The sequence below is a fragment of the Caenorhabditis remanei genome, chromosome V (genome assembly GCF_010183535.1).
Source record: "Caenorhabditis remanei strain PX506 chromosome V, whole genome shotgun sequence".
Classification (NCBI taxonomy): domain Eukaryota; kingdom Metazoa; phylum Nematoda; class Chromadorea; order Rhabditida; family Rhabditidae; genus Caenorhabditis; species Caenorhabditis remanei.
Window position 1 is genome coordinate 12,984,789 of NC_071332.1, and position 24,114 is coordinate 13,008,902.

The 24,114-nt window shown below is 37.9% G+C and overlaps 9 protein-coding genes across 9 annotated transcripts; all 9 read right to left on the minus strand.

The window, feature by feature from the left end:
- Nucleotides 1-3,397: 3,397 nt before the first annotated feature.
- Nucleotides 3,398-4,572, minus strand: GCK72_019489 (uncharacterized protein; the record flags this gene model as incomplete). The annotated part of the gene is made up of 6 exons (XM_053733050.1): nt 3,398-3,529; nt 3,583-3,754; nt 3,799-3,920; nt 3,967-4,164; nt 4,359-4,463; nt 4,513-4,572. 6 exons carry the CDS (start codon nt 4,570-4,572, stop codon nt 3,398-3,400), a joined length of 789 nt encoding a protein of 262 aa, XP_053581963.1.
- A 128-nt stretch (nt 4,573-4,700) lies between these two features.
- Nucleotides 4,701-5,624, minus strand: GCK72_019490 (uncharacterized protein; the record flags this gene model as incomplete). Its single annotated transcript, XM_053733051.1, has 5 exons — nt 4,701-4,829; nt 4,880-5,071; nt 5,123-5,212; nt 5,294-5,434; nt 5,481-5,624. The coding sequence occupies 5 exons, from the start codon at nt 5,622-5,624 to the stop codon at nt 4,701-4,703; spliced, it is 696 nt and encodes a 231-aa protein (XP_053581964.1).
- A 2,268-nt stretch (nt 5,625-7,892) lies between these two features.
- On the minus strand, nt 7,893-8,270 carry GCK72_019491 (uncharacterized protein; the record flags this gene model as incomplete). Its single annotated transcript, XM_053733052.1, has 1 exon — nt 7,893-8,270. One exon carries the CDS (start codon nt 8,268-8,270, stop codon nt 7,893-7,895), a length of 378 nt encoding a protein of 125 aa, XP_053581965.1.
- A 1,445-nt stretch (nt 8,271-9,715) lies between these two features.
- GCK72_019492 (uncharacterized protein) lies at nt 9,716-10,093 on the minus strand (the record flags this gene model as incomplete). Its single annotated transcript, XM_053733053.1, has 1 exon — nt 9,716-10,093. One exon carries the CDS (start codon nt 10,091-10,093, stop codon nt 9,716-9,718), a length of 378 nt encoding a protein of 125 aa, XP_053581966.1.
- A 3,675-nt stretch (nt 10,094-13,768) lies between these two features.
- GCK72_019493 (uncharacterized protein) lies at nt 13,769-16,154 on the minus strand (the record flags this gene model as incomplete). The annotated part of the gene is made up of 7 exons (XM_053733054.1): nt 13,769-14,171; nt 14,222-14,799; nt 14,850-14,974; nt 15,091-15,377; nt 15,427-15,589; nt 15,641-15,875; nt 15,945-16,154. 7 exons carry the CDS (start codon nt 16,152-16,154, stop codon nt 13,769-13,771), a joined length of 2,001 nt encoding a protein of 666 aa, XP_053581967.1.
- Nucleotides 16,155-16,915: 761 nt separating this feature from the next.
- Nucleotides 16,916-17,960, minus strand: GCK72_019494 (uncharacterized protein; the record flags this gene model as incomplete). Its single annotated transcript, XM_003115404.2, has 3 exons — nt 16,916-17,143; nt 17,189-17,655; nt 17,894-17,960. 3 exons carry the CDS (start codon nt 17,958-17,960, stop codon nt 16,916-16,918), a joined length of 762 nt encoding a protein of 253 aa, XP_003115452.2.
- Nucleotides 17,961-18,518: 558 nt separating this feature from the next.
- GCK72_019495 (uncharacterized protein) lies at nt 18,519-19,854 on the minus strand (the record flags this gene model as incomplete). Its single annotated transcript, XM_053733055.1, has 5 exons — nt 18,519-18,899; nt 18,968-19,114; nt 19,179-19,343; nt 19,388-19,490; nt 19,595-19,854. 5 exons carry the CDS (start codon nt 19,852-19,854, stop codon nt 18,519-18,521), a joined length of 1,056 nt encoding a protein of 351 aa, XP_053581968.1.
- Nucleotides 19,855-21,003: 1,149 nt separating this feature from the next.
- Nucleotides 21,004-22,353, minus strand: GCK72_019496 (uncharacterized protein; the record flags this gene model as incomplete). The annotated part of the gene is made up of 5 exons (XM_003115597.2): nt 21,004-21,162; nt 21,270-21,572; nt 21,618-21,784; nt 21,831-22,006; nt 22,058-22,353. The coding sequence occupies 5 exons, from the start codon at nt 22,351-22,353 to the stop codon at nt 21,004-21,006; spliced, it is 1,101 nt and encodes a 366-aa protein (XP_003115645.2).
- Nucleotides 22,354-22,651: 298 nt separating this feature from the next.
- On the minus strand, nt 22,652-23,880 carry GCK72_019497 (uncharacterized protein; the record flags this gene model as incomplete). Its single annotated transcript, XM_003115651.2, has 6 exons — nt 22,652-22,869; nt 22,919-23,000; nt 23,203-23,439; nt 23,492-23,620; nt 23,666-23,761; nt 23,806-23,880. 6 exons carry the CDS (start codon nt 23,878-23,880, stop codon nt 22,652-22,654), a joined length of 837 nt encoding a protein of 278 aa, XP_003115699.2.
- Nucleotides 23,881-24,114: the final 234 nt, after the last annotated feature.

Here is a 24,114-nt window from a genome sequence, read left to right on the forward strand (position 1 = left end):
GCTTCTTTCAATTTGCATGCTCCGGTATGATGTTTTCCGCAGCAATAGAAGCAGCTGACTTGTGAGTTGCAGGCAGTGACGGAGTGAGTTCGAGAGGCGCAATTGCTACACGCGTTCTTTTCATCGATCCATTTACGGACGTTCGAGCTGCTCAGCAGACATCTTACCAACTTATGTCCTTTTCCACAGACTTGACAGTAAGATTCCTCGTCGTAATCTCGAGGAAACGTGTATCGAATGAGTGCAATATTAGGGCCTGGTCCCAGATTATAACGGTCCGGATCTCGGCAATCCGTAAGTGGTTTCATTGCTTCTTCTTGGATCGACAACTGTATGCCAGTTGAGTGTCCCACAGATGGTGGTGACCCGTTCTCCTTGAACCATGGTTTGCTGCTGGATCTTTGCTGGCTTTGACCGAACGATGCCGGGCTGTTATTATGTTGAGGAACTGGGTGGTATCCTAATTGGTTTCTTGGATCTTGGCTTTGATTCAAGTTTCCGGTTTGCCCGTTATGCTGCTGATTCGTGAAGTTTTGGTGTTGCCCTGTTGGGTGAAGGTAGTAGTTTATATGACTGGGTTGTGGGTTCCAGGGACTTGAGCTCATCGGAGCTGGAACGTGACCCTGGAATTGGGCATGATTCGAGTTCATCTGATATGGGTACTGAGCGAATTGATGTTGATATGACCCGAGCTGGTTATTGGTTTGGTGAGGTTGCGGAAATTGGCTCTGAGGCAGCATGTTTGATAGGTATGGAGCTTGTGTTCCTATATTTGGCTGATTTTGAGATTGAGCTGGCTGTTGAGTCGACTGTTTCTGATTGGATTTTAGCGCAGTAACATCGTTGTTGACTGTCTGATTGCTTCTGCCTTGCTGGCTGTTCAGCGCTTTTGAAACGTGAAATTTAGATTGTTCTCTTTTTGCTCCAAATGCGAGCAACTCGGCTGTACTTTCGTCTTCAGAGTCCTTATCTGCTTCTTCTTTATGGTCGGTTTCAGACTGAGTTACGTGCAGCTCAGTTTTCCATTTTTTTAGAGATTGGCTTGCAGATCTGCCTGTGATTTCCGCGTCTTCAATCTGATTCTCTAGATGTTCTTCCGCTTTTTCATAAATTTTTTCTGTTGTTAGAGTCTCGTTTCGAAGCATTTTATTACACATGGCGCGTACTGCATCCGGCATTCTGCCTAACAGGGCTTTTGTGGAATGATACTCGAATCCGTGTGGCTCTTCCTCCAAGACCTTATCATGGAGGCTTCTTGATAATGCTAACGATTTGATGAAAGTGTCGATACTTTCGTCTGAAACGACAACTTTCTCGAACTGGTTTCTGACTGAAGTGGATCCTTTTCTATTATACGTTCTGTCGAGGTTTTTCATTGTTGCCTCGATGGCTTTTCCCGGATCATTCAAGATTGACTTGTGTACCGCGGCTTCTCCGCTGATTTTTTGCATAAGAGTATCCCGTCTTACTGCTAATGAGACAGTTTCTGAGTCAAGATAGTCCGTCACGATGTTACGAAACGACGCGTATTCTGAAACTACTCCGGTGAATGGTTTGATCGTAGCTACGTGTCTGGCCAATTCTCTCTCTAAGATCTCGTTCTTTCGCTCAGCGTATCTTGGTTGATTATTAGCTCTGTTTTGATGAGTGGAATTCCGATTATCCTGATTCGATTCTTGATCGTTAAATTGGCTTCGATTTCTCGATTCTTCATGGTTCTTTTCTGTATTCATTCTTGCTTGTTCCTTTTCCAGGTATAGTAATGGGCAGCCAGTGACCGGATGACCCCCTGTTCTGCATTTCGGACAAATTCCGATTTTTATGCATACTCTAGCGACTACTTCATTGTTCTGGTTACAAAGGGTGATTTCATGATCTCCTTCGCACACTTCGCATCTTTTACCTGGTATCTGTTGATTATTCCAGTTGCCTTGAACTTGACGAGTTTGATTTTGTTGGTAATGGTACTGTGACTGATTGATCAGGTGATCCGGATATTCTGAGTATCTCATTCTATTATATCTTTGTTGTTGCTGATAGTGTTCTGAGTGCTCATTTTCGTTGAAGTTTCTCTCATGGTAGTCATTCTGCTGGTTTTCTTCACTGTATTCGAATCTTGGTTGACCGATACTATTGTTGAGATTATTTCGTGTATGTCCTCTTACGTGTCCTGATTGACTATTCATATTCGATTGGTTAAAGCCAGCTGCTGCTGGGTAGTTACTGTTTTCATTAATATTCTGTCGACCTTTTTGTCGCATGTTAACTGGTTGGTAAACTATGTTCCCTGTTGGGAGACCTCCGAGCTCGGGGTTAATGTGACAATTACTATTAAGGATGGGAGTGTCCGCGGCTGTAGTCTGCTTCTCTAACGTGCCGTTAAGGTTCAGATCCTGAATCCTTTCCGGTAACTGGTGTGTCTCAGGCGACAGCTCGGAATTGTTCCCCATCGTTCCAGCCGAATTGGCCATATGAAGTTCATGATACAGTGGGTATTTCATGGGAGAGGTTACCACCGGCTCCTGATTTGGAGCGTCGATGGACTCTGCCATGATATAAGAGATTGTAAATTTCAAAAAAAAAAGTTTTCGCATCATTTCTCATAGTTTCTATCAATTTATGTAGCCCTTACAGCTTTTTCATCAAAAAAGAAACATGTGTGATTGCTGTATAAATATACCGATAATCTGAAGATCCTAGAATATTGTCGCGAGCTCTGCGATTTCGGGCTTTGCTCTCGTTTTGATTCATTTGTTCTGATTATTTCGGTTTTGTTATTATCAGTTTATTTTTCCAATACAAATAATGTGACATAGAAAATGGAGCTGTGATGAAAAAATAAATATACAGAAATTTCAATCTGAAATTTCTGTATATCACAAAAGAAAAAAGATCACGTGGGGAAATATACAGAAATTTCAATCTGAAATTTCTGTATATCACAAAAGAAAAAAGATCACGTGGAGAAATATACAGAAATTTCAATCTGAAATTTCTGTATATCACAAAAAAATAACTAATTGTATTTAGATGGAGGGATTTTTAGAGAGTGACTCATGTAAAAGATGTCGAATTTCTTCATTCGGAACAAGTATAAGCTGACACGTGCACAGAAGTTCGCTGGCAATATCTGGAAAGTTATTCATTAAAATGAAACCGAGTGTGATAGTATTTACTTGTAGTAGTAGAACTCGTGGAATTCAGGAATCCAATCGATCCTTTTCTGATAATGCTTCGAACATCTCTTGCGCTCATGATGGTTTTTCTTTGAGAGCCGTTTTTTATAAATACATCAGAAAGAGAACGTCCAGTTTTAAACATCCCATTAGATTTGCACCATAGTGATAATGAATAATGATTTTGAAGAACTGAAAATGGACGATTGCTTTCAAAGAGCTCACACAAACTGACCTCCTTCTTCGTCTTTCCAACTGGACTCATCGTTTAACACGATTGTGTGATGCGTAGCCCCAATTGAATGTTTTCCTATTAATAGCGCTACTCCCTCTTCGGTGGAATCCAAGTACGGCTTGATGGAATCCTATGAATTGGATCGTAAAATGTTAATCAGAACTGACATACCTCGTGGTCTGTGATGAACAAGTCACAATTCGAATTATCCTCAGAAATGTATATATAGGGTTTGTGTAAAGCTTCAGCTGATTTATGAGCGGATTTTTTAAGATACGATTCAAATCTCATTTTGATGAATTCCAGACCGAGGGTTTTGTTGTTGCTTCGGACATCCATTCCCCTGAAATAATAATGCAAATTCAAAGTCCAGTTACGAATAAGTACCGAACGAAATGTGGGAAATTGGGATTTCTTCCAAACAGTGTTAGCAATTCTTCCGCATCGGACGAAGGACAACCTTTTTTACAGAGTAAATGTCGTGCATCCGGCTGAATAACGGAAATAGTCTGAAAAGTTTCAATTTTCGAAGCTTTAATAGTTTGTTGATTCAACCTTTCTTAATGCGGATTCGGTCATGTCAGGCTGTGCGGAGTTCAACACTTCTAATGTACTTCTCGGATTGATTTTAAATCTTCGCAAAATGTTCATCAGGCATGCAACTGATAGTGGTTTAACAAATGATCTCAACTCTAGAAGAGCATCAGCTAATTCATCAAATTGACATATTTCAATAAAAAGGGTTACACGGTCCTAAAATTGGAATTAAAATTGATTAGAGAACGTTTTTCTTACGTTTTGACCGAGGAACTGCGAGAAAACTTCCCTGATATCCTGGACGGTCCAGGTTTTTAAGTCGGACTTTAGAATTTTCAAGTGAAGAAAAAGCTGGTTAAAAAAGTGAATCTGAAAATAAAAAATAATTGAATTACAACATAATGACTAACATAGTCGTAATGATGAGGCTCAGCCCGTCCTTTGAAAGTGCTAGAGAAAAAATGATAAAGGCTAAAGTCCGCTTCTTCTTCTGGATTGATAACGGTAACTCGTATCTGGAAAATATGGTTTCCGATGATAAGTCGAATCGAAGTCGAATCTTACATTGTTCAACCCAGCTGTTTTGTATGCTTGTACTCTTCGATGACCGGAGAGGACCTTCATATTCCGCCCGCTGAAGAAGAAAAACATTTTTATATTAGGAAAACTAATATTTTACCCATTTATTTCAGTGACAACTATCGGATTTTCTTCTCCTAATCCTAATGTATTGTACTGGACTCTTCGAAACTTTATGCTACCAATTGCTCTTTTCCTGGAAATCGGAATCTGGCAAATAGTTGGTTCAGTTTATCTTTGACATCGTCCTTGAGAAGATCGTGTTGGGTTTTGGAGTCCAGCTTGCTTTTGGGAATTGGCATCTGAAAATAATAATATTTCAAATTAGTTGTATCTTTGAACCATAACTTACCACTTTACGAATTGGAGTAGGATTATCCAAACTCAAATCAGATTGTTGAGTATCGGTTTCGATTGGAGAGTTTGAATAGGACTGGGATATGTCAGAAGTAATGGAAAGCATAGAGTCTGAGTCTGTATATATGCCGAGCTCTTCGGATATTTCAGATTCGGTAGGCCTTTGGCTTTCTACATACCGAGCTTTCTGGAATAATTTTCACACTAATAAAAGTGTATTTTTATTTGATGAACTCACTTTCTTCCGAGGTTCTTCTACTTCCTGCATTCTAGAACTCCGCTTCAAATAAAAATCAACATTAAGAACAGATTTGTGCATGCATGATTTCTGAATATTCAATAGGTATCCTTGGAAATAGATTGAAAAAAATATGAAATTCAAAACGGAAACTGATGGAAACTTTCATACTTTCACGACTTCTTCCCCAATTGCAATAAGATGTATTGGGAGTTCTAGAACTTTCTCTTCCTCATCAAAGTCAGTCAGGAACAAATCTTGATTATCGTCGTAATAGAAATTTATTGGTGAAGATACTTCATCTATATCGATCTGAAGGACAGAAAATTTTAATCTCCAATTTTTCAATGAACGGTACCTTTCTATTTTTGTTACAGCCACTGATCAATTTGTGACAGATAATCAAATGGGTTCCTTCCAAAATGCGACGGTGGCATCTGAATCTTTTGACGGTTGTTCGAAGGAGAACATTTGTTTCGTTTTTAGTTATTTGGAGATACATTATGATGAATCCGGTAAACCTTGGAAGATTAAAAAATTCCACGCGTATGGAAAATTCCAGAATATATTCTTTCTCCACGTAGAAGTCTCCACGTTGACACTGCCGAAATTTTTTTTTGTAGAATTTAATTTGTTTAAATTTTTTATTTTTTCGGCTTTTAACAACACCTGGATGGAAGAACAGTCAGTGAGTGATTTTAACGGATTCACAGTCACATATCTTTTAAGAGCACCAAAATCCTTCTTGACGGTGAAACGTCTTTTCTTCGATTGGCCATGCCTTCTCACAGTCATCCATCAGAAGATGTTCTCGGAAGTGATTGTTGCTCGCAACAATGCGTTCTTTTCACAAGGAGGTCTCTGTTTCAATCCGATTATGTTTTCAATGTCAACTTTTCAGAATCGACATTCTGAAGGCCAGGTTTCAATACGTTAAGTTTTATGAGTCTTTGGGAACAGAAAATAAAAAAGAGGTATGTTATCCAAACAGCTGTCATAAATTCATTGCATTGCAGGCTAGGTATATTTTTCTCAGTACGTTAAAACGGGTTGAGAACGGGCGGATAACGATTCTGTCTTTGAACGACGAGTGGCCAACTTGTCCCACTCTTTTTGCCAGAACATTTGGTATAAGCCTCAGTATGTAAGGACAACTTTGTCATTTTTCGAAAGTTGTTTTTTCAATTCAGCTTGATGGACAGTTTTGCTGATCCGTCGCTATCCAAATATAAAAGGCGTCCTTGGTATCAAAAAACAGTGGATATTGTTTCGGACGCAATGAAAGTTATGTCAGAGCATGTTCAGTTCAATTCTCTGAATCAAGTGATGGTTTCACCATCGATTTCTTCCCAGTTGGTTCATCAATGATCAATTTAAGAGAATGTGCAGTTTTAGGCTACCACAAAAAGGCTCTCGGTCCATCTCCGTCCATGAAATCAGTAGGAAAATGGAGTTACAAATACGCCAAAGAAAAGTTAACAAAGAAAGAGGTTTTTAAAAACTGATTTAATTGCAGAATGACACCTTAGTTCGTTGCGATTCGTGTTTTGGCCTGAAAGAAATCTTGGAAAGAAGCCATAGTGATATCGAAAGACGTGAGGCGAAACGAAAGTTGGATCAACATTATGATTACATAAGGTACCAAAGATAAGAAAAAAATGTAGTTCGTGTATTTTCCAGTAGACAAAGGGTGATAATTCAAACTCTTTGCGCTCAAAGTAGAGACCCGAATTGCGATGTTCGAGTTGTTATGATTGATGGAATGAGCAACCGGCATACCAAATTGCCACGTCTCGTGGACCGACCGAAATTTGTAACGGATTCAATTAGGGTCATAATGTCATTGACAACGGTGCAAATCGCTCGAAGTGAAGGTAAAAAAATTGAATGTGCTACGCACAATACTTTTTCAGGTGCTAACTCTTTTACCAATTTCGATTATCCATCAATCGAGAAGACATACTCTCACGATAGTTCTTACACGTTGTCCTTATTCCTTAATGCGATATCCAAGGTAACTGGTCTATTATTTTCAAATTAAGTTTCAGTTGCAGCTTTCTACAATTCCAAGTGTTTTCGTATTATTATTGGATTCTGAAGCCATGAACAAGAGCTATATGTTACTTGGAGGACTAGTTATTATTGCTATTCATTCATTACTCTGATTTTCCTAGGTTAGCTATCTACTTCTATTTGAAGGTTATTTATATTACACTTACTTTGACTTTGTCTTCGAATTTCTGACTCGGCGAGCGCTTGTCGTCTGATCCGATTTCCTCTTGAATCACTTGACTTTCGTCTTGAGTTGCAGCTGAAATTAAAATCTATTTATCATGTAGACCGATTACGGACGGGCGCTTATTACTAGGACTCAGCTTGTCAATTATGAGAGATCGAATAACAGTGACTAGTCTAATATCTTTGTTCGATTTCTTAATCATATACATATGAGAATCTTGAGGATAAGTATATTCTATTATGGAATTCATTGCTTATTAATAGTTTTGGTTGCTGCTTTTCCGCATCACTTTGTCTAGTTCATTTTGTTCTAGTCTGTCCTGCTGGACTTTCAACAATTCGCGCCTTTCGCGATACTTGCTTCGTGACTTTCGAGATATCCGCTGATTCTCTATAGTCTTGGAGACATCGAACTTGGGTTCAGTGGTAATAATTATCAGTAATTAGGTCGATGCTGTGCTGACGTTAGAGGGAAGGTGAACCCCGTCAGACTTAGAATGCGAGAATAACAATAGAGGAAAGGTTGACAGGTTTATTCAATATGGTGAATGGGACGTGAGGATACTTTAGTTTCCTTGAGTTCTTGGTGAGCCAGATCATCGGTGGAGTCCTTGTTGGAGACGGTCGGTGGAGCCACGGTAGAGATCCCGATTGGTGGAGCTTCCGATAGTTGAATGACTGTCCGAGAGAGCAAGAGTCCAAGAGTAGACCCACGAGAGTCGAAGAAAGAGTGGTTGAACTGACGATTCCGTTTCCTTATATGCAGCGAATCGAGGGCGATATTTATCTTGGGGTCGGCACAATCAGAGGTCAGGGCACGCAAGTAGTCGACGATAGTTGTTGAGCATTTCCTCGGGAAGGTCACGTAACACGTATTGAATTCATTGTCAAAACCATTTCTTATAGCCATTTTGGTTAGATATTTGTGAATCTAACAGACGCCATAGAGTTGTTAGGCTGGTTATTGAAGGTCGTGAATTGATGGCTAGTTAATTCCACGACACTGGGGGGCCACGAGAAGAACTCTGTGGCTGCTCCCAAAATGCTGTGATCGTGTAAAAGCAGTTGCTGCTGTGAATGTGTACGAATCCTAAGTACAAGTGTTGATCGTAGTTTGTAACTGATTGCTCGAGTGATTTGAGTTGATCCCTCAGTTGTAGTGAGATAATGTATGTGGGTTTGGAAGTTTGTGAAACTGAAATAGTTGTGAGGGAGCTTGGTGAGCTATCTTCAGTAATCATGGTTTCTTGTTGCTGTGAGTAGTGTCTACAATAGATTTTATGATTGTAGGACAGCATAGATATGTTATCGTGTGATAGTTATCCGAAATTGTGGTCTAGTGTGGACTGTGACAATTCTTGTGAGCCCGTGTGGCTTTGTGATTTAGCTAGGTCGTGAATTAAGACCTATTAATTCCGCGACACTGGAGGGCGGCAAGAGGTGCTCTGAGCACTGGTGGGTGGATTCAAAGCCACAAGTGGTTCTTCTGAAGTGGTGCCGGTGTGGCACGAAGAATCCGCAGATGGAACTGTAATGACAGTCCGTTAGTGGAAGGATCTCGTGCGTGTGTGTAGCTTTGATCGATGTTGTATCGGGGTTCTTGTGTGAACCAAGTGATATTGGTATTGATCGAGTGAAGTTGTGATGACTCGATACTGTACGTTTATGGAATTTGTGTAGGTACTTGTTGGTTTTAAGAAACCAAAAAAAAACAAAACAAAATAAAAATAACATTATCGCGTGCGTGTATTATCAGCACTTATCGTGTGCATTATGAGCACTAGTCGTGTGCATTATGAGCACTAGTCGTGTACCTTATTGGTACTAGTCGTGTACCTTATTGGTACTAGTCGTGTGCATTTTCAGCACTAGTCGTGTGCCTTGTTGGCACTAGTCGTGTGCATTTTCAGCACTAGTCGTGTGCATTATGAGCACTAGTCGTGTGCATTATGAGCACTAGTCGTGTGCATTATGAGCACTAGTTACAAACTCGTACATGTTCCGTAGTGTGATACGAGAATGTGGAGTTGAAGCTACTCGGTGTTTGGGTGAATAGCGAATTGTGAGTGGTTCAGTGGTTGAGAAAGTTGTGATCCCTTTAGCTGCTCAGTGCCACGTCTTCTTCTTGATAAGAACAGAGCTAGGGTTTGGTGTGACTCTTTTCATTGTGGCTCTCACAAGTGTTGTGTTGGGAGTATCCTTTAGTGCCTGATTATTGTAAACCTCCATCTCTAGTATTCTCGCCACCTATGGGTTGTGTCCACAGGTCGATGCACCATGTGCTGACGTTAGAGGGAAGGTGAACCCCGTCAGACTTAGAATGCGAGAATAACAATAGAGGAAAGGTTGACAGGTTTATTCAATATGGTGAATGGGACGTGAGGATACTTTAGTTTCCTTGAGTTCTTGGTGAGCCAGATCATCGGTGGAGTCCTTGTTGGAGACGGTCGGTGGAGCCACGGTAGAGATCCCGATTGGTGGAGCTTCCGATAGTTGAATGACTGTCCGAGAGAGCAAGAGTCCAAGAGTAGACCCACGAGAGTCGAAGAAAGAGTGGTTGAACTGACGATTCCGTTTCCTTATATGCAGCGAATCGAGGGCGATCGTTATCTTGGGGTCGGCACAATCAGAGGTCAGGGCACGCAAGTAGTCGACGATAGTTGTTGAGCATTTCCTCGGGAAGGTCACGTAACACGTATTGAATTCATTGTCAAAACCATTTCTTATAGCCATTTTGGTTAGATATTTGTGAATCTAACAGACGCCATAGAGTTGTTAGGCTGGTTATTGAAGGTCGTGAATTAATGGCTAGTTAATTCCACGACAGATGCACCATTTTGTCAATCACGAAGGGAACGACAAGAAATATGAAGATTGATAAGCTTGATTTGAGTAGAATATCCACGCAGAACTAGCAAGTGGATATAATAGAGTAGATTATCCACGACGAACTAGCGAGTGGATGGAGGAGAGAACAAGAAGCTTATGCAGATCCGTTGAGCGAGAACATAATGTCAGATGACTGACGAAGATTCAGACGAACATCGTGGACAAGGACTCGAGATTCATATCATAGTCTGTTAAAGTTGTAAAGAGAGACTGTGCACCTGAAAGCGTAGTGAGAAGAACCTGAATGAGAAAGAAAGAACAGTTATACGATAAAGATTTTATTATCGTAAGGGAGACAGGAGAATATTAACTCCTGAACCGAGTGATAATAGGGGCCTGAAAGGGTAGTCGAATCGCTGCCGGCTAAGAAGTCACGAAAGGGAAAATGAATAAAGGGCCTTGACTTTGTGCTCAAGAGGTCAATAAATTGGCACAGTTTGTTAAAGGAAAAGAGTCACAGGGATTGATTATTAGACACAGTAAACAATAATTGCATAAAAAAGAATTCCCCGCCTTCGAGCGAGAGCCCAACGCTTGCCTCGCCAACCCTCGCTGGTCTCGCCACGATTCCGCACGAGAACGACGCGCCACTGGAGAGACGCAGACAGACTGATGTAGATTTACGGAGAGTGAGGAGTCGGAAAGGGCAATGTGACGAAAGACGCACGATGACTGGGAAATCTGAAAGGGGAATTATTCTGAAAGTAATGATGATTAGTTATTATAATAGTTGTCTTAATCGATTGTGGTTTAATGTATTATAGAGATAATGTTGAGAGTGTAGCGGGTAATTCTTATAATCTTATTATTCTCAAGAGTTCAACTTGTGGAACGTAGTTTCCACAACAAAGGTCTTTCTTTTTTGACTTATTTTTACAGTTATTCCATATGAATAGTCTGATTGCAAGAGCCAACGAGATAGAGCCAATTAGCATATGGGAAAGCTTAACAATTATTTTATTTTTTTCCAAAACTTAGTAGTTAACTGACCATTTCATAATACAATTCATATGTCACAAAACACGTATTTACAATACATGCGAGGGTCACACAACCCGGTGGTACAAATATCTCATAGGCACAGGATACCCAAATCACATAATTATCTACTAAACACCAGCTGAAAGTGAGGGCAATCAGGAAGAAGTTAGAAGCCTTCTGCCGAAAGTTGTAATAGAAAATGGGTGAGAACACTGCAAACATTCGATCAAGAGTTATGATAAAACTCAAGAAAACGCGGATGTTCACTATGTTGATAGTAGACCAGGAGATGAGAAAAATTAACACGGATGGGGCATTGACAAGGTTTTCCGGGAAGATATAATGACAGAATGTAATTGACATTTCAAATAAACCTGATAACATAAATCAGATTACAATTAGAAATATAATCAAAACTGATAGAATCTACCTGATAAACCGAGAGATACATCAATCATAAATCTAAAATAAAAAAGTGTTAAACTGGTTGACCGTTTCAATTTCTTCGATCTGCAAATATCAGTTTTTGGCAAGTATTTATTGAAATGACTCACATGAAAATACTGTACAGAAGTCGAATGTTAATCATGAGTGTAATGAATGAAAGAACAGCAGCGAGAATTGTCATTGAGACAGTAAGGAAACCCATTATTGCAATTTTAAAGTTCAGTCTCAGCGGAAACAATGAACAACTACTTGAGGTGGGGAACGGAGGGCAAAACAAATTTCACATACTGAGAAAAAGTAAGAACAAAACAACGTTGTATTATCAAGGAAGTTGTTTTTTTCGAAATTCGTATAACAGGAATGCATCAATTAATTAGCTCCTTTTTTCAAAATCGTCACAAAAACACGACAGAAAACAAAACAGAATTCAGAAAAAGCGTTAAAGTCTCACGCACTACAAAATGATAGGAATGGAATTTCAGTCACGAAAAAATTCGAAAACAGCACACCAAATAGCATTACTTTTTTTTTCAAACCAGAAGGCTTTATTTTTAAACCTTACGGTTAGCATGACAAATAAGAAAGTTTACTATATCTTGAAATAGCATTTGACGACATTGAGATTAATCAGATATTTGTTTAGTAGATGTTGCCCCTGCAGCTAAAAACGATCTGGCTTTCACAGTTGAAGTCGTCACTTTCTCTCTCTTTAATGCTCGATAAACCAAATATGATTCTAGAGCATTTCCGCTCATTTTGGCCACTATCAAAATAGAACCCAATCTTTCGAATAATGATGGAAATATTGTCATCACTACAGCTGGAACAACACCGAAAACGAAGATAATGAGAGCGTCGATAAGAGCTAGTTGGTTTGCCTGAATAACTTATCATCAAAACACATTATGTTTCCAGACAGTAGTTCTAGAAAAATCATGAGTTCGATTTCTCTTGAACCGACAACGTGTTGTTCAAACATTTCCAGGTTTTCAGAAAGGAACCAAAAAGTTCAAAGTACTCACTCTTTCAAGTTCCTTGCTCTTAACACCAGTTTTACAATTATTCCAGATGAATAGTTTTCCCGCGAGTAGAAGTGAAGTAGATACAATAAGGGAATGTGCCACCACCTCTAATGCCAACAAGTATTTAATATAACAACTCATCCCGAGACATATTGAAGTGATACATCCAGAAGGAATATTCAGTTCGAATTCACAGAATCCCCACAAAACGGAATTGTCCACAATGATATGAAGGAAAGGGATTAGGATCAAAACGGAATTCGCAATCTTAACACGAAATTTGAAATAAAATAATGGGAAAAATACAGCAAAGACTCGATCAAAATTGATAGTGAGAACAAAAAAAGTTCGGAGATTCGAAATTGTTAAAGCAGACCAAACTGCGTAAAAATATAAGTTGGGATAGTAATCGAGAATACCAGGGGACGTACTGAGTAACTTTGAAAGCATCAAAAATACAGTAACCAAATCTTTAAGATATTAGCATGAGTCATATGAATTTGTGCAGTGAACAAACCTGCAAAACCAAAGACTATGTCAACTGCAAACTTTGCATAGAAAAGTGCCAAACTTGAGGATTTTTTCAACTTTTGAGATCTGAAAATTAAAAATAATCCGATTAAAACTATTTAAAAATGCAAAATCTCACACAAAAATAGAAAATAACAACCAAGAATTCGTGATGATAGCAAGTGCTGAAAATAAAATTGCCGTAGACGAAACAGTAATAACAATGGAATCCATCATTAGTTTTCTTTTCAAAGTTTTCTTATTTTCAATCTGTGTTTTGACTGATAATAAAAGAAGAAAAACGTAATGTGTAACACCGAGGTCTCAAATATAATATATGAGTAACGATCAGGGGGATTCAGGCAAGCGTGAAACGGACTTTTTGTGTCTAACTGGCATTTCGAAAACACTAGTGACGACGTTGGACAGAGAATGAAGAAAAAAGCAGTTGGTATTTTGAACAGTGAAATTAAGGCATTTTATTCAAACACACAACAAGTAAATAACACAACAACAAATAAATTAAATCATACAACCCGTATCGAATTCCATCGGTCTCTCATTGACTAGATATTCTATCAAAACAAACACAAAACGTGGCAAGGAAAAAGTTTCTTCCGATGATACAATGTGGATTATCTCCATACTTATTCACATGACTGATCGCTCCAAAATCCATTTTCAGCTCTTCGTTGATCATATCATAAAATAGAGTCACTTCGTATATTGCATTTCCAGGAGTCGTTTGGATTTTCAATTGATAATGTGCAAATGCAGTCTTTGTATTTCCAGATAGATCTGGGACAAAGCCATCTGGATCTTTCACATTTGTATAGGCAAGTAAATCTTTGTCAGGAATCAGTTTTTTAGCATCAAGAATAGTAGACAGTGATAGAGGAGCACATAAATCTTTCTCTGCCGAAATTTCTTTGTTGAATTGATCCACAACAGCAGTAGCAATTCTGGAAATATTGATAAGAGAATGTAGAAATAAAAGAATCACAATGCAAACCTTTTGGTTAATAATCGATCTTCTGAAGTATCCATGGCACTTTTCCATGAAAGACACGTACACCAATGAGGTTCAATCCCCGCCTGAGCACATGTTCTGTTAGTTGGAATAGGCCGGAACACAGATAAAGATCGTTCGGACGAAGCATCTTGCATCTCATAAAAACCGCTTTCATGAGAAGAAAGATTCAGAATATCCATCAAACTAGCATGAATATCGAAGGGACTCGTCAGTTTCTCTGCATTTTCTCTCAAATTCTTCTCCATTAATTGTCCTTCTTCAGTAGATCTCAATTCTTTTGGAATCGAAATCGAAAAGAATGGCATCCGTTCTTCCAGTTGTCCTTGATGAGTTTCCCTTAATTTCGCAAATCGATGTCCATGATCAGCCATTACAATTACAAAAGAGTCATCAAAAATTCCCTCGTTGTTCATGTGATTCAAATGATCCGATAAATCAATATCTTCAACACCGACTAAATTAATATCATCATGAGATAGTAGGCCTTGATGCATCAACAGGAATCTTGGGACGTCTTTATAAACTTTCATGAACTTTTCACAGTTTTGAAACCATATCTGGTAAGTTTAAATTTTTGAGGGTAATTAACTCATAGACTGTTCACTACTTTATGAACAGGTTGTGAATTGATACATGTGCTATCTCCTCTATATTCCACATCTTTGAAGAAAGTTCTCGGATAATGGTCAGTTGGTTGGTGATGAAATCCTTTGAGACGGTATGTGAATGTGGCTGAAATCTGATTTTTGAAAGAGAGGATTACTGATGGAAATTGTAGTTATATCCTGAACAGAATTAAAAAAGGTTTCCTAAAAACTATCCAGTATCTTTCAATATATAAAACTCACCGACTTGATGCATATCCTCTCCAAACATAGTAACATATCCTTTATCCGAATAGTTCTTCCATGCCATTGGATAGATTTCATCTAGATATTTTGATTCCGGAAATCGCTTTCTTGAAAGTGGCAATTCCGTTTCAGTCTGTCCAGTTAGAATTGGAATGAATGCTTGTGGAGTACCATCTCCCACTATATTGTATCCATTCAGAACTACACTACCGAGAGTTTCTTCTAAGAATTTGACAGTTCTTGGCAGTTTCCGACGGAATGACATCTGGGAGAGAGAGTCGAATCTGAAAATATTGTTGTTTTCAAATCATAGAATAAAGGAAATAATGACACCCTAAGAAATAAACATTGTATGATTTTCTTTTCTCCAGTTTCGTCAGTTTTCTCGCTCTTTTGTGTGCTTCTTCATTGTCTGTAATTGTCCAGAGAAGAGTTGTCCATTTTGTGAATCCTTGATAGCAAGTAACACTCCCAAAATCGGAGCCATTGAATCTATCTCCATCTTATAAAAAGTTATCATTTTTACAACCTATCCAATACTTCTCACCTTTTATATCAATCATTTCACCGTAATTATTATCATCATCACTGGATCTCCAAAAGTACTGCATCTGACATTTAGCCTTTTGTCTGTTTCCAGAAAATCGAATAACTCCTTCATCATCCAAAAATACCCAGTCTTCTTCAACATTTCCTGAAATTTGACATGCCAATGGTTTGGGCGTGTGGAAGAAATGTATGACTTCTGATCCATTGATATCCAGTCTGGGAATTGTGCATTTCTGGGAAACAATCAATTTTTCTGCTTATTTCAACAACTTTTTCTATTTTCTAATTCATTTTGAACATACCTGATTTTTCAATAGGTCAAGCTTCCTATCGTTATTTCTTCCAAGTTTTCCTCCATTTCTGTCACTGTGAAGAACGTTGATATTGATTGAACTTTTGTGATTATTCTTCCTTCCTTTCGTTTTCAGGTTGATTTGAAACAGAACAAAGAATGAAACAATGATGAAGAGAACAGTGAAAATTCGTTTCCATCGATATATGAATACAGCCATTTTGTCCGGTTTTCTTGAATGCACACTTTTCGATAACAGAATACGATTCTTTTTATCTACGTGGTATACGTAGAGATGGTTGTATTTCCACTCTAGAGGGCATGAGGATGAAAAGTAGAACACGCGTACATCCCATTAATAAATTAGCATACGTAATTTATTTTATTTTAGAGTGGAATTTTCACGCAAAATTTTTGTAACGTAATCAAAATCTCAAAGTTGGCAGAAAACAATGAATTTAAATTCCTACCACTTACTGAACACAAACAGTGTCACCAAAAAAGACAGTAAACAGAGGAGAAAAACAACAGGAATGTGCATACCTAAAACATGACATAACTATTATCACTAACCTGTTTTTTTTCACAAAAAAGGTACAGGAGAGACCAAAATGTTCAGATATGCATTATGAATTAAAAGGAATACGTTGCACTTTGGAGAAAACGTGTTGTAATTCGAAACTTCTAAAACTTAAATTGTCTAGTTTTAAACAGCACTCCATGCACTGTCGACACACTTTTGAATACACTTTTGGAAGTGATAAGGACGGAAAGAAAAGGCGGAAGAAATCACATCCTGATAGCATCGAAATATAAAAACTGTGATAATTGATTGAATCGGAAAGTATGGTTTATTGCAATTGAAAATAATGTTTTCAATACTTATTTTTTATTTCAAAACTCGACATAAAATTATTTATTCGATGGGATGCTGAATTCATCTTATATGGCTTGTTTTGACTCAGTTCGTTCATTCGTATTCTAAACTATACGACTCGTTGAGTTATTTAAATTTGAAACCATCCCTTTTCTTCGTTTCAAGGCTTTCTGAACTAGAAATCCCTCGATTGCGTATCCAGTCATTTTGAAACAAGTGAACAGTGATCCAGTCTCTTCCAATGCCTCTCTTGGTATCATTGCAACGGCTGTAGATGGAATAATATCAAATACTATGATGATGAAAGTGTCAATCAGAGCAATATAATTAGCCTGAAATATTTCAATAAATTACATTCAAATAACATGATAACGAACTCTTTCGATATCTTTACTTTTTGAATTTTTCGTACAATGATTCCAGACGTAAAGTTTAATAGCAAGAAGGAGAGATATCGAAGCAATAATCGAATGAGTCACCACTTCAAAACTCAGTGTATACCTAACATAACACTGATTTAATACACATCCAACAGTGAAACATACGGGTATAAACTCATAACTGTAATCACAAATAATCCATAGAACAATATTACACACAATTGGATAACATGAAACTAGAACCACAATTACTGAATTTGAGTAGTTTTGTCGAGATTTGCGGTAAGTAATCGGGAGAAATACTGCAAATGTTCGGTCGAAAGTAATGATAATGACTAAAACTGCACGAATACTCATAACATTGTTATTTATCCAGCCAGTACAGAATATTATGAATTGATAGTGAACTAAATTGCTGTCAAGATTGAAAAACGTTGGGAAGGTGAACAAAGTAAGAACGAAACCTGAAATTGAATAAAAATTGAATCTGATTAAGAGGCACTATCTGTAAGATCAAGAATTTTTATGTTGGGCATAGACACAGTTGCAAAAAGTTGTTTCTTTTTTCTTCCATAGATACATCTATATAAGACATTTACATTGTTTTGTTTATTTATTTATTAATTATGCATTTATTGGATTTTTCATCTTACAGACAACGCCTCTTAAAACAAAAAACATGTTATGAGCCATTTATCTTACTCATTGCGCCGACCAAACAATCCACAGCAAACCCGACATAGAACAACACCAAATTAGGCGAGTCCATCAATGATTTAGATCTAAAAACTCATTCGGACTCTTTTTTCTAAAATGTTTTCTTAATTCTCACATGAATGTGCAATAAAGAATGGACAAATTTATTATTACAGTGTAAATCGAACAAACGATAGTCCATAATGACACGGAGACAGCAACGAAAAGCATATCAAGTTCTTTGTATTACAAAACTCACAGAAGTTATGTTTTACGGAATTAATCAAGTCTTGTTTTCATTTTTTGGTGGGAACAAGTGGAAAAAACCGAAAATTAAGTAGATTTTCTCAAGGTTTCGACTGTTCGAGATAAGGGTTGCTGGTGATGAAGACAAGCATTTGAAAAAAAACATGTTTTTTTCAGATGTAACCTCGAAGAAAAGAAATCGAAATTTTCCCAATGAAAATTGTGCTCGGGAGCAAACCACAAACTTCTAGACTGCTTAAATATTGTATTCGGTTTACAGTTGTTTCATTTATTCAAAAAATATTCGATATCCTCCATTAATATAAATGTTGAGCACAGATGTTCCCCAGGAAATTGATTTATTCAACATCGAAAATTCAGTAATTCAAGCGTGAACTCCGATAAAAAGTGGATGGTTCTTGAATAGAAGAACGAACAAGAATGGCTGATCAGCCAAAAATGTTGTCGGTTCAGCCATAATCATCATCTCCAACTGCACTTTGAACGCAGATGCTGCAGCAGCTGTTGTTCCCTGCTCGTCTACTTCGATGATAGCTTTGTGAATTCCAGAGGAAATGAATGTTTTTTTATCCGCCAATCCGGATAAGTCAGCTCCTCCTTCTTGGAATATTTCTTTGATTCCAAGAGCCTCGAGAGTCTCTTTCAGTTCAAGTTCTTGTTCAATTTTGAACTTCGGAATGTGAACATTGACGTACGAGTTTTTGACATCATTGAGCAAGTTTTGAAGATAATCTCCGTTTGTCTTCTAAAAAGATTTCAGACATATAATTTTTATAAAAAGTTTAAAAGATTAATCAGAAACCGCCAATTTACCTCCAATGCATCGATCAAACCAAATCTCTTCTTCGGAAGGAGAATGGCGAATGAGAATCTACGATCCATATATTTCAGAGATAGTACTTGGAACAAACTGTCCTCAGTGTAGTCTCGGTGTTCGCAGAACTCATTCAAGAATGGAATCTGAAACCACAACGAGTTTTCCGATTGCAGAGCGGTTTACCTTTCTAGATTCTCCTTTAGTCACATAAAAGTCTCTGTCTGCTGTCATCTCTTTTTCAAACTGTCCTTGCCAATCAGCCTTAAAGTAGACAGCATTCACCAAGAAGGCGAATGCGTCTTTCACACTGTCCGCTGTTATCAGATCTTTGATTTTTCCAGCTGTGTTCTCCTCGACAAATGAGTTCATTATCTGAAACTCCAATAGTGTAAATACTTTCCGAATAGTTTTTTTACCTGAGCGGCTTGCTCATGTTTCGAAAAGTCTAAATTTTCCGCCGATGCTTTATAGTACTTTTTTGCCTCATCAATATATCCTTGTTTGATAGTGTGGTCTTGGCTGGAAGATAAAAAATTGAGCTACTTTATAGTTCTTGGCTGCTGAACTCTAGATTTTTTAAACTTAAATCCCTGTGCTCCACCACATTTTTTTCCCCAACTCACTTCACAAAAACGCGATTCACAATGTTCGTTTCGACTCCATTCTCAGCCGTGGTTACCGTATCCATGACATTTGAAAAGTGCTCTTGAATCTCACTCCCATCGTATTCATTGGAGCCGACCAGTGCCTTCTCGAGCTCTTTTCTTGTTGAGCCACGTGTTCCTGCATGCACCAATGCTAATCCAAGTGAAATGGAAAGTGGAGAAAGGACGACGGACCCCGAATGTGGAAGAGTTGCGAGGAGACGGAGAGCAAAGTCCATTTCGTTTTGGGAACTGAATGAAACCATGTAAAAACGCTGTTTGTTTGGTGAGAAGTTATTTGTAAGACACCTAAAGAATTGAACGATTGCAATTGTAGTTTATATATCTCATACTAGCAACAGCACTCCAAAGAGACTCAATTGACAGGAAAGCAGATAAATATAGAGACATTTGGTCCAATTCATTGGAGTGGTGCAAGAGAGTGCTTTTTGATTTATTGCACTTCTAAAAATAGAAAGGAGTCAATCTTAAGTCATATGGATCAAAAGGTTAGAGATGGGATTATGTCCAAGAAAACGGAGAGATAATCTCATGTAATCTGAAATATCTTATTTTGAAGAAGAATTGAGAATGTTGAATTTTGCAAGGAATCTGATGTCACGAAGAGTGTTACGTTCTTCATATGATTACACAATCAACTGTGGTACCGTATCGTTCAAGTATTACTGTAGCTTATTCAAGAAGTAGGCTTCGTAAGGAGAAAAAATCATTTTGCTTAATCGGAAGTGGGGGAACAAATATAAACGAAAATCGAAATTGTGGAACCGAAAGCACTTACATATTGTTGTCTTCCATGATTGCTCAAGTTTGGAAACCAAATAGGAAATCTTTGAAATCTGAAATGTTGAAAGTTCATAAAACTATTATAGAATCAAACTAAAAGTTTCAAAGTGATGAATCAGAGAAAAGTGAGAAATCGAAACGTTTCGAAACAAAAAAGAACACCCCTCTTCTTCTTCTTTTTCCCATCTGTCTCCTTCAATCACACGTACACAAAACCGCACAAACAACCGAAATAAACATGGAAACTGAAAGGAGGAGACCAAAAAAAAGCAGAGAGAAACTAAAGTGCGTGAGAGGAAAAAATAGAAAAGAATATGATAGAAAGGTGAGAGACACAGAGGTATGAAGACTTGAAAAAATAAATAAAAAAGAAAAATATAGTTGAAAGACTTTTGACCGAAGCTACCAAAAATGATGAACAACGTTCACCTCTTTATACTGATCGTTTAGTTTTTGGCCTTCAACAAACTCCTGATTCATTTTGTTTTGTGTAAGATGTCAATACCGAAATGCCAATTTATTTATTTCAAAACGGAAGAATAGAAGAAAAAGATGATATAAAATCATTGCGTTTTATCAGTTTTTCAATTGTAAATACCCATGAAAAGCGGCGAATTGTCTTTGATGATTGAGAAAAGGAACGGATGATCAGCACGGATGTTGAGGGGTTGGTCACTTCTGGCAGATGTGAAGTAGATTTTGGCTTCGGTTGCAGCAGCGGCTCTGGTACCGACTTGGTCCACCTGCAACATCCAATATGATATGAAGTGTGTACTACGAAACAATGCGTCTCTCAGAGAAATAGGTTTTCATTGTTCTATTCTGAATTTGATGTGTTTTCCTCGATTACCTCGATGAGTGCCTTATGAGTGGCAGACGCCAACTGAAGCCCCGGCCCAATTCCAGACAGATCAGCTCTCTCTGTGAACAGATCAGACAGCCCGAACTTTCCGAGTGCCTTATTTAGATTAATCTGATAATCCAGCTTGAACTTTGGGAACGTTAAGTAGATATACTCCTGATAAACATTGTTGACGAGATTATGAAATCTGGCGGCATTAAAAGTTCTCAAATTTTCAGCCAAGCCATATCTCTGGACGGGGAGAATAATAGCAAACCACGCGGATTTGTCTTTGAATGGAATTCCGATCACCTGAAATATTAATTCTGATTCAAAGTTAAAAATCTTCGTGTATACCTGCCAATCGTCATCTTTGTTGTAGAAGTAATCTCTAGTCTCTCTAAGCATCGGCACAAGTCGATTTTCTGAGGCAGATGTACTGAAATTGGACTCTGTGGGGTCTGAAAACTTCTTTCGCCAGTCTCCTTGGAAGAAAATCGCATTGATGAGCATTGCGTCAACATCTGAAATCAATAAACGGTGAAATTAGAAGTTTTGAGTATCACCTACCTTTCAAGTTATCTGGTTTAACCATATCTGTGATTTTTCCTTTAGTACTTTCAGAAATAAAGTCATTGATGAGTTGTGCGGTCTCTTGTGTTTTCTTAAAGTCAACAGTAGCTGTTCCAGCGTTGTAATGTTCGTTTAGCTGTTCGATGAAGTCTTTTCGGATGGCTTGTTCTGGGCTAGAAATTCGTGAATAAAGATATTATGCTCTTCAAAAAAGGAAAACTCACGCCACAAAAAGTCGATTGGCAATCAAAGTCTCCACATCGTTAACCGAATTATTTAACAGCTTATTAACGAAACTGAAATGTTCGATGAATTGGTCGTCAGTGCTCCCATTGACAATAGAGTTTCTGATATCATTTCTAGTATGTCCTTTGGCTCCAAGATGCACTAAAGCCAACGACAATAAAATAGAAACTGGAGAAAATACGCATGGAGCTAATTGAGTTTCAGTCAAGTCTGAAAGTAGTTTCAAACCGAATTGAGCTTCCACAAAAGTGGAATTGACGAGCGAGAAGCTCATAGCTGTTGAATAGAATCAATTGGGTTGAAAGTAAAGTTCGAAGAAGTGAGCAGCTGTTTATTACACACTGAAAAGAAAGAGGTGAATCGGAATGTTTGTTATTTGTTATTCTCACTTCAAACTGGATGTTTTCACCACTTTCATTTCCGATTCCATCCGAAAAAGAAGCATTTCCAACAATTCTACCGTTTGCAGAGTACAGTTCGGTCAAAATATTTTCATTGATGAAAACTAAATCAAACACAGATTCAACAAATAAAATCAACAACTAAAGAATCAAAATATGAATTTATGAAAATCAGAAAAATGTGTGAACAGCACTGGGAATCGGTCTCATCATTCCCACAGGACTTGTTGCTGCTGTCGACACTGGCGTTTTCTTACACAATAACTTTTCTTTTACTGCTTCATATTGTTGTACGATGAAGGTTTTATAGATGGGTGTGTTAATAATCAGACATCCGGTCGTCACCGCAGAATGCATGCAAATGAAGAATGGGGCAGTAGCGGCAAGACCTGAAAACGACATGATAATATTTGAATGATTCGCTTAAGGACAGTTTACCATGGAGTTTTGCCATTTGACTAGCCACAACTACGTACACTGCAAACACAGGAACCCCAAGAACAAGAACTGGACCGGTCACCTGGAAATAAAACATTCAGGTCTTTATTTTTGAAAACGTCATATCTCTACTTTTGCCAGTTTTGATTGTGCGGCTCATACTTTTTAAATTTCAAGGTTACATCACAAACAAGTACACTTATATTTCCTACATCACTTTTTCTTATTTTGTCTTCCTGATCTCTTATTTTCTTCATTTCCGCCTCTACCACGTGAAAACAAACCTGCGCTGTCAATGTAATAAGGGAGGATTTGTGCAATTGATATGTTTTTGCTGACATGATATACCGGTAACGATTCAGTACTTGTCCGGTTCTCCATGCCAATCCAATACCAACGACTCCAGCCATCACATAAAAAACCGATATAAGAATTCCGAATGCGACAAACGTGGGATTCAGTTTGTAGTCATAAAAATCAAAAGTGAAATCTTGGAGAGATGGAAGACAGTCAGGATAATTCTGAAAAAAACGGACAAATAGGTGAACGGAATCACTGTCAAAAATGACCAACAAATTCAAGTGACATCTTCTTTTCGTCCATGGAAAGTCCAGAATGATAAAGGGAAAATGCAATAAGCAAGGGGAACATGTGGTATACAAAAAGGACGGATGCACATTGGAATTTCGATAAACTCCATGTCTGAAAAGCATGTTTTCAGTGTGACATTAATATTTTTGAGCTCACTTTATCAGGACTACATTTTGCAGCAGCTTGATGGCGATACATGAAACAAGTCAGCAATGCAGGTACTTGCATACAAAAAATGAAAGCGAAAAATGTCTGGAACAGAGAACTTTGCCCTACTCACTAAAATCTGTACCTACAATGCAAACATGAGATGTTATGCCATATTTAACTTGATATTCCCTCATGAATCCACAATTCATTCCTCCGATCATTGGAAAGAAAAAATATGCAGGATTGATAATTGATAGATCGAATTCAGTAAGAAGAGATGTTACCTGAAAAGGGAAATATAAACCTAAGATGATCAATCGTGAGATTCTTAACCAACCTGTACATACAACTGACAAAATCTGTAATTGGTTGTTTTCTTAGATTTCGTCAAAGTCAAATAAATGCCCAAAAGATTGCATAATGTGGAAATAAACCCTATTGTATGAATAATAGGT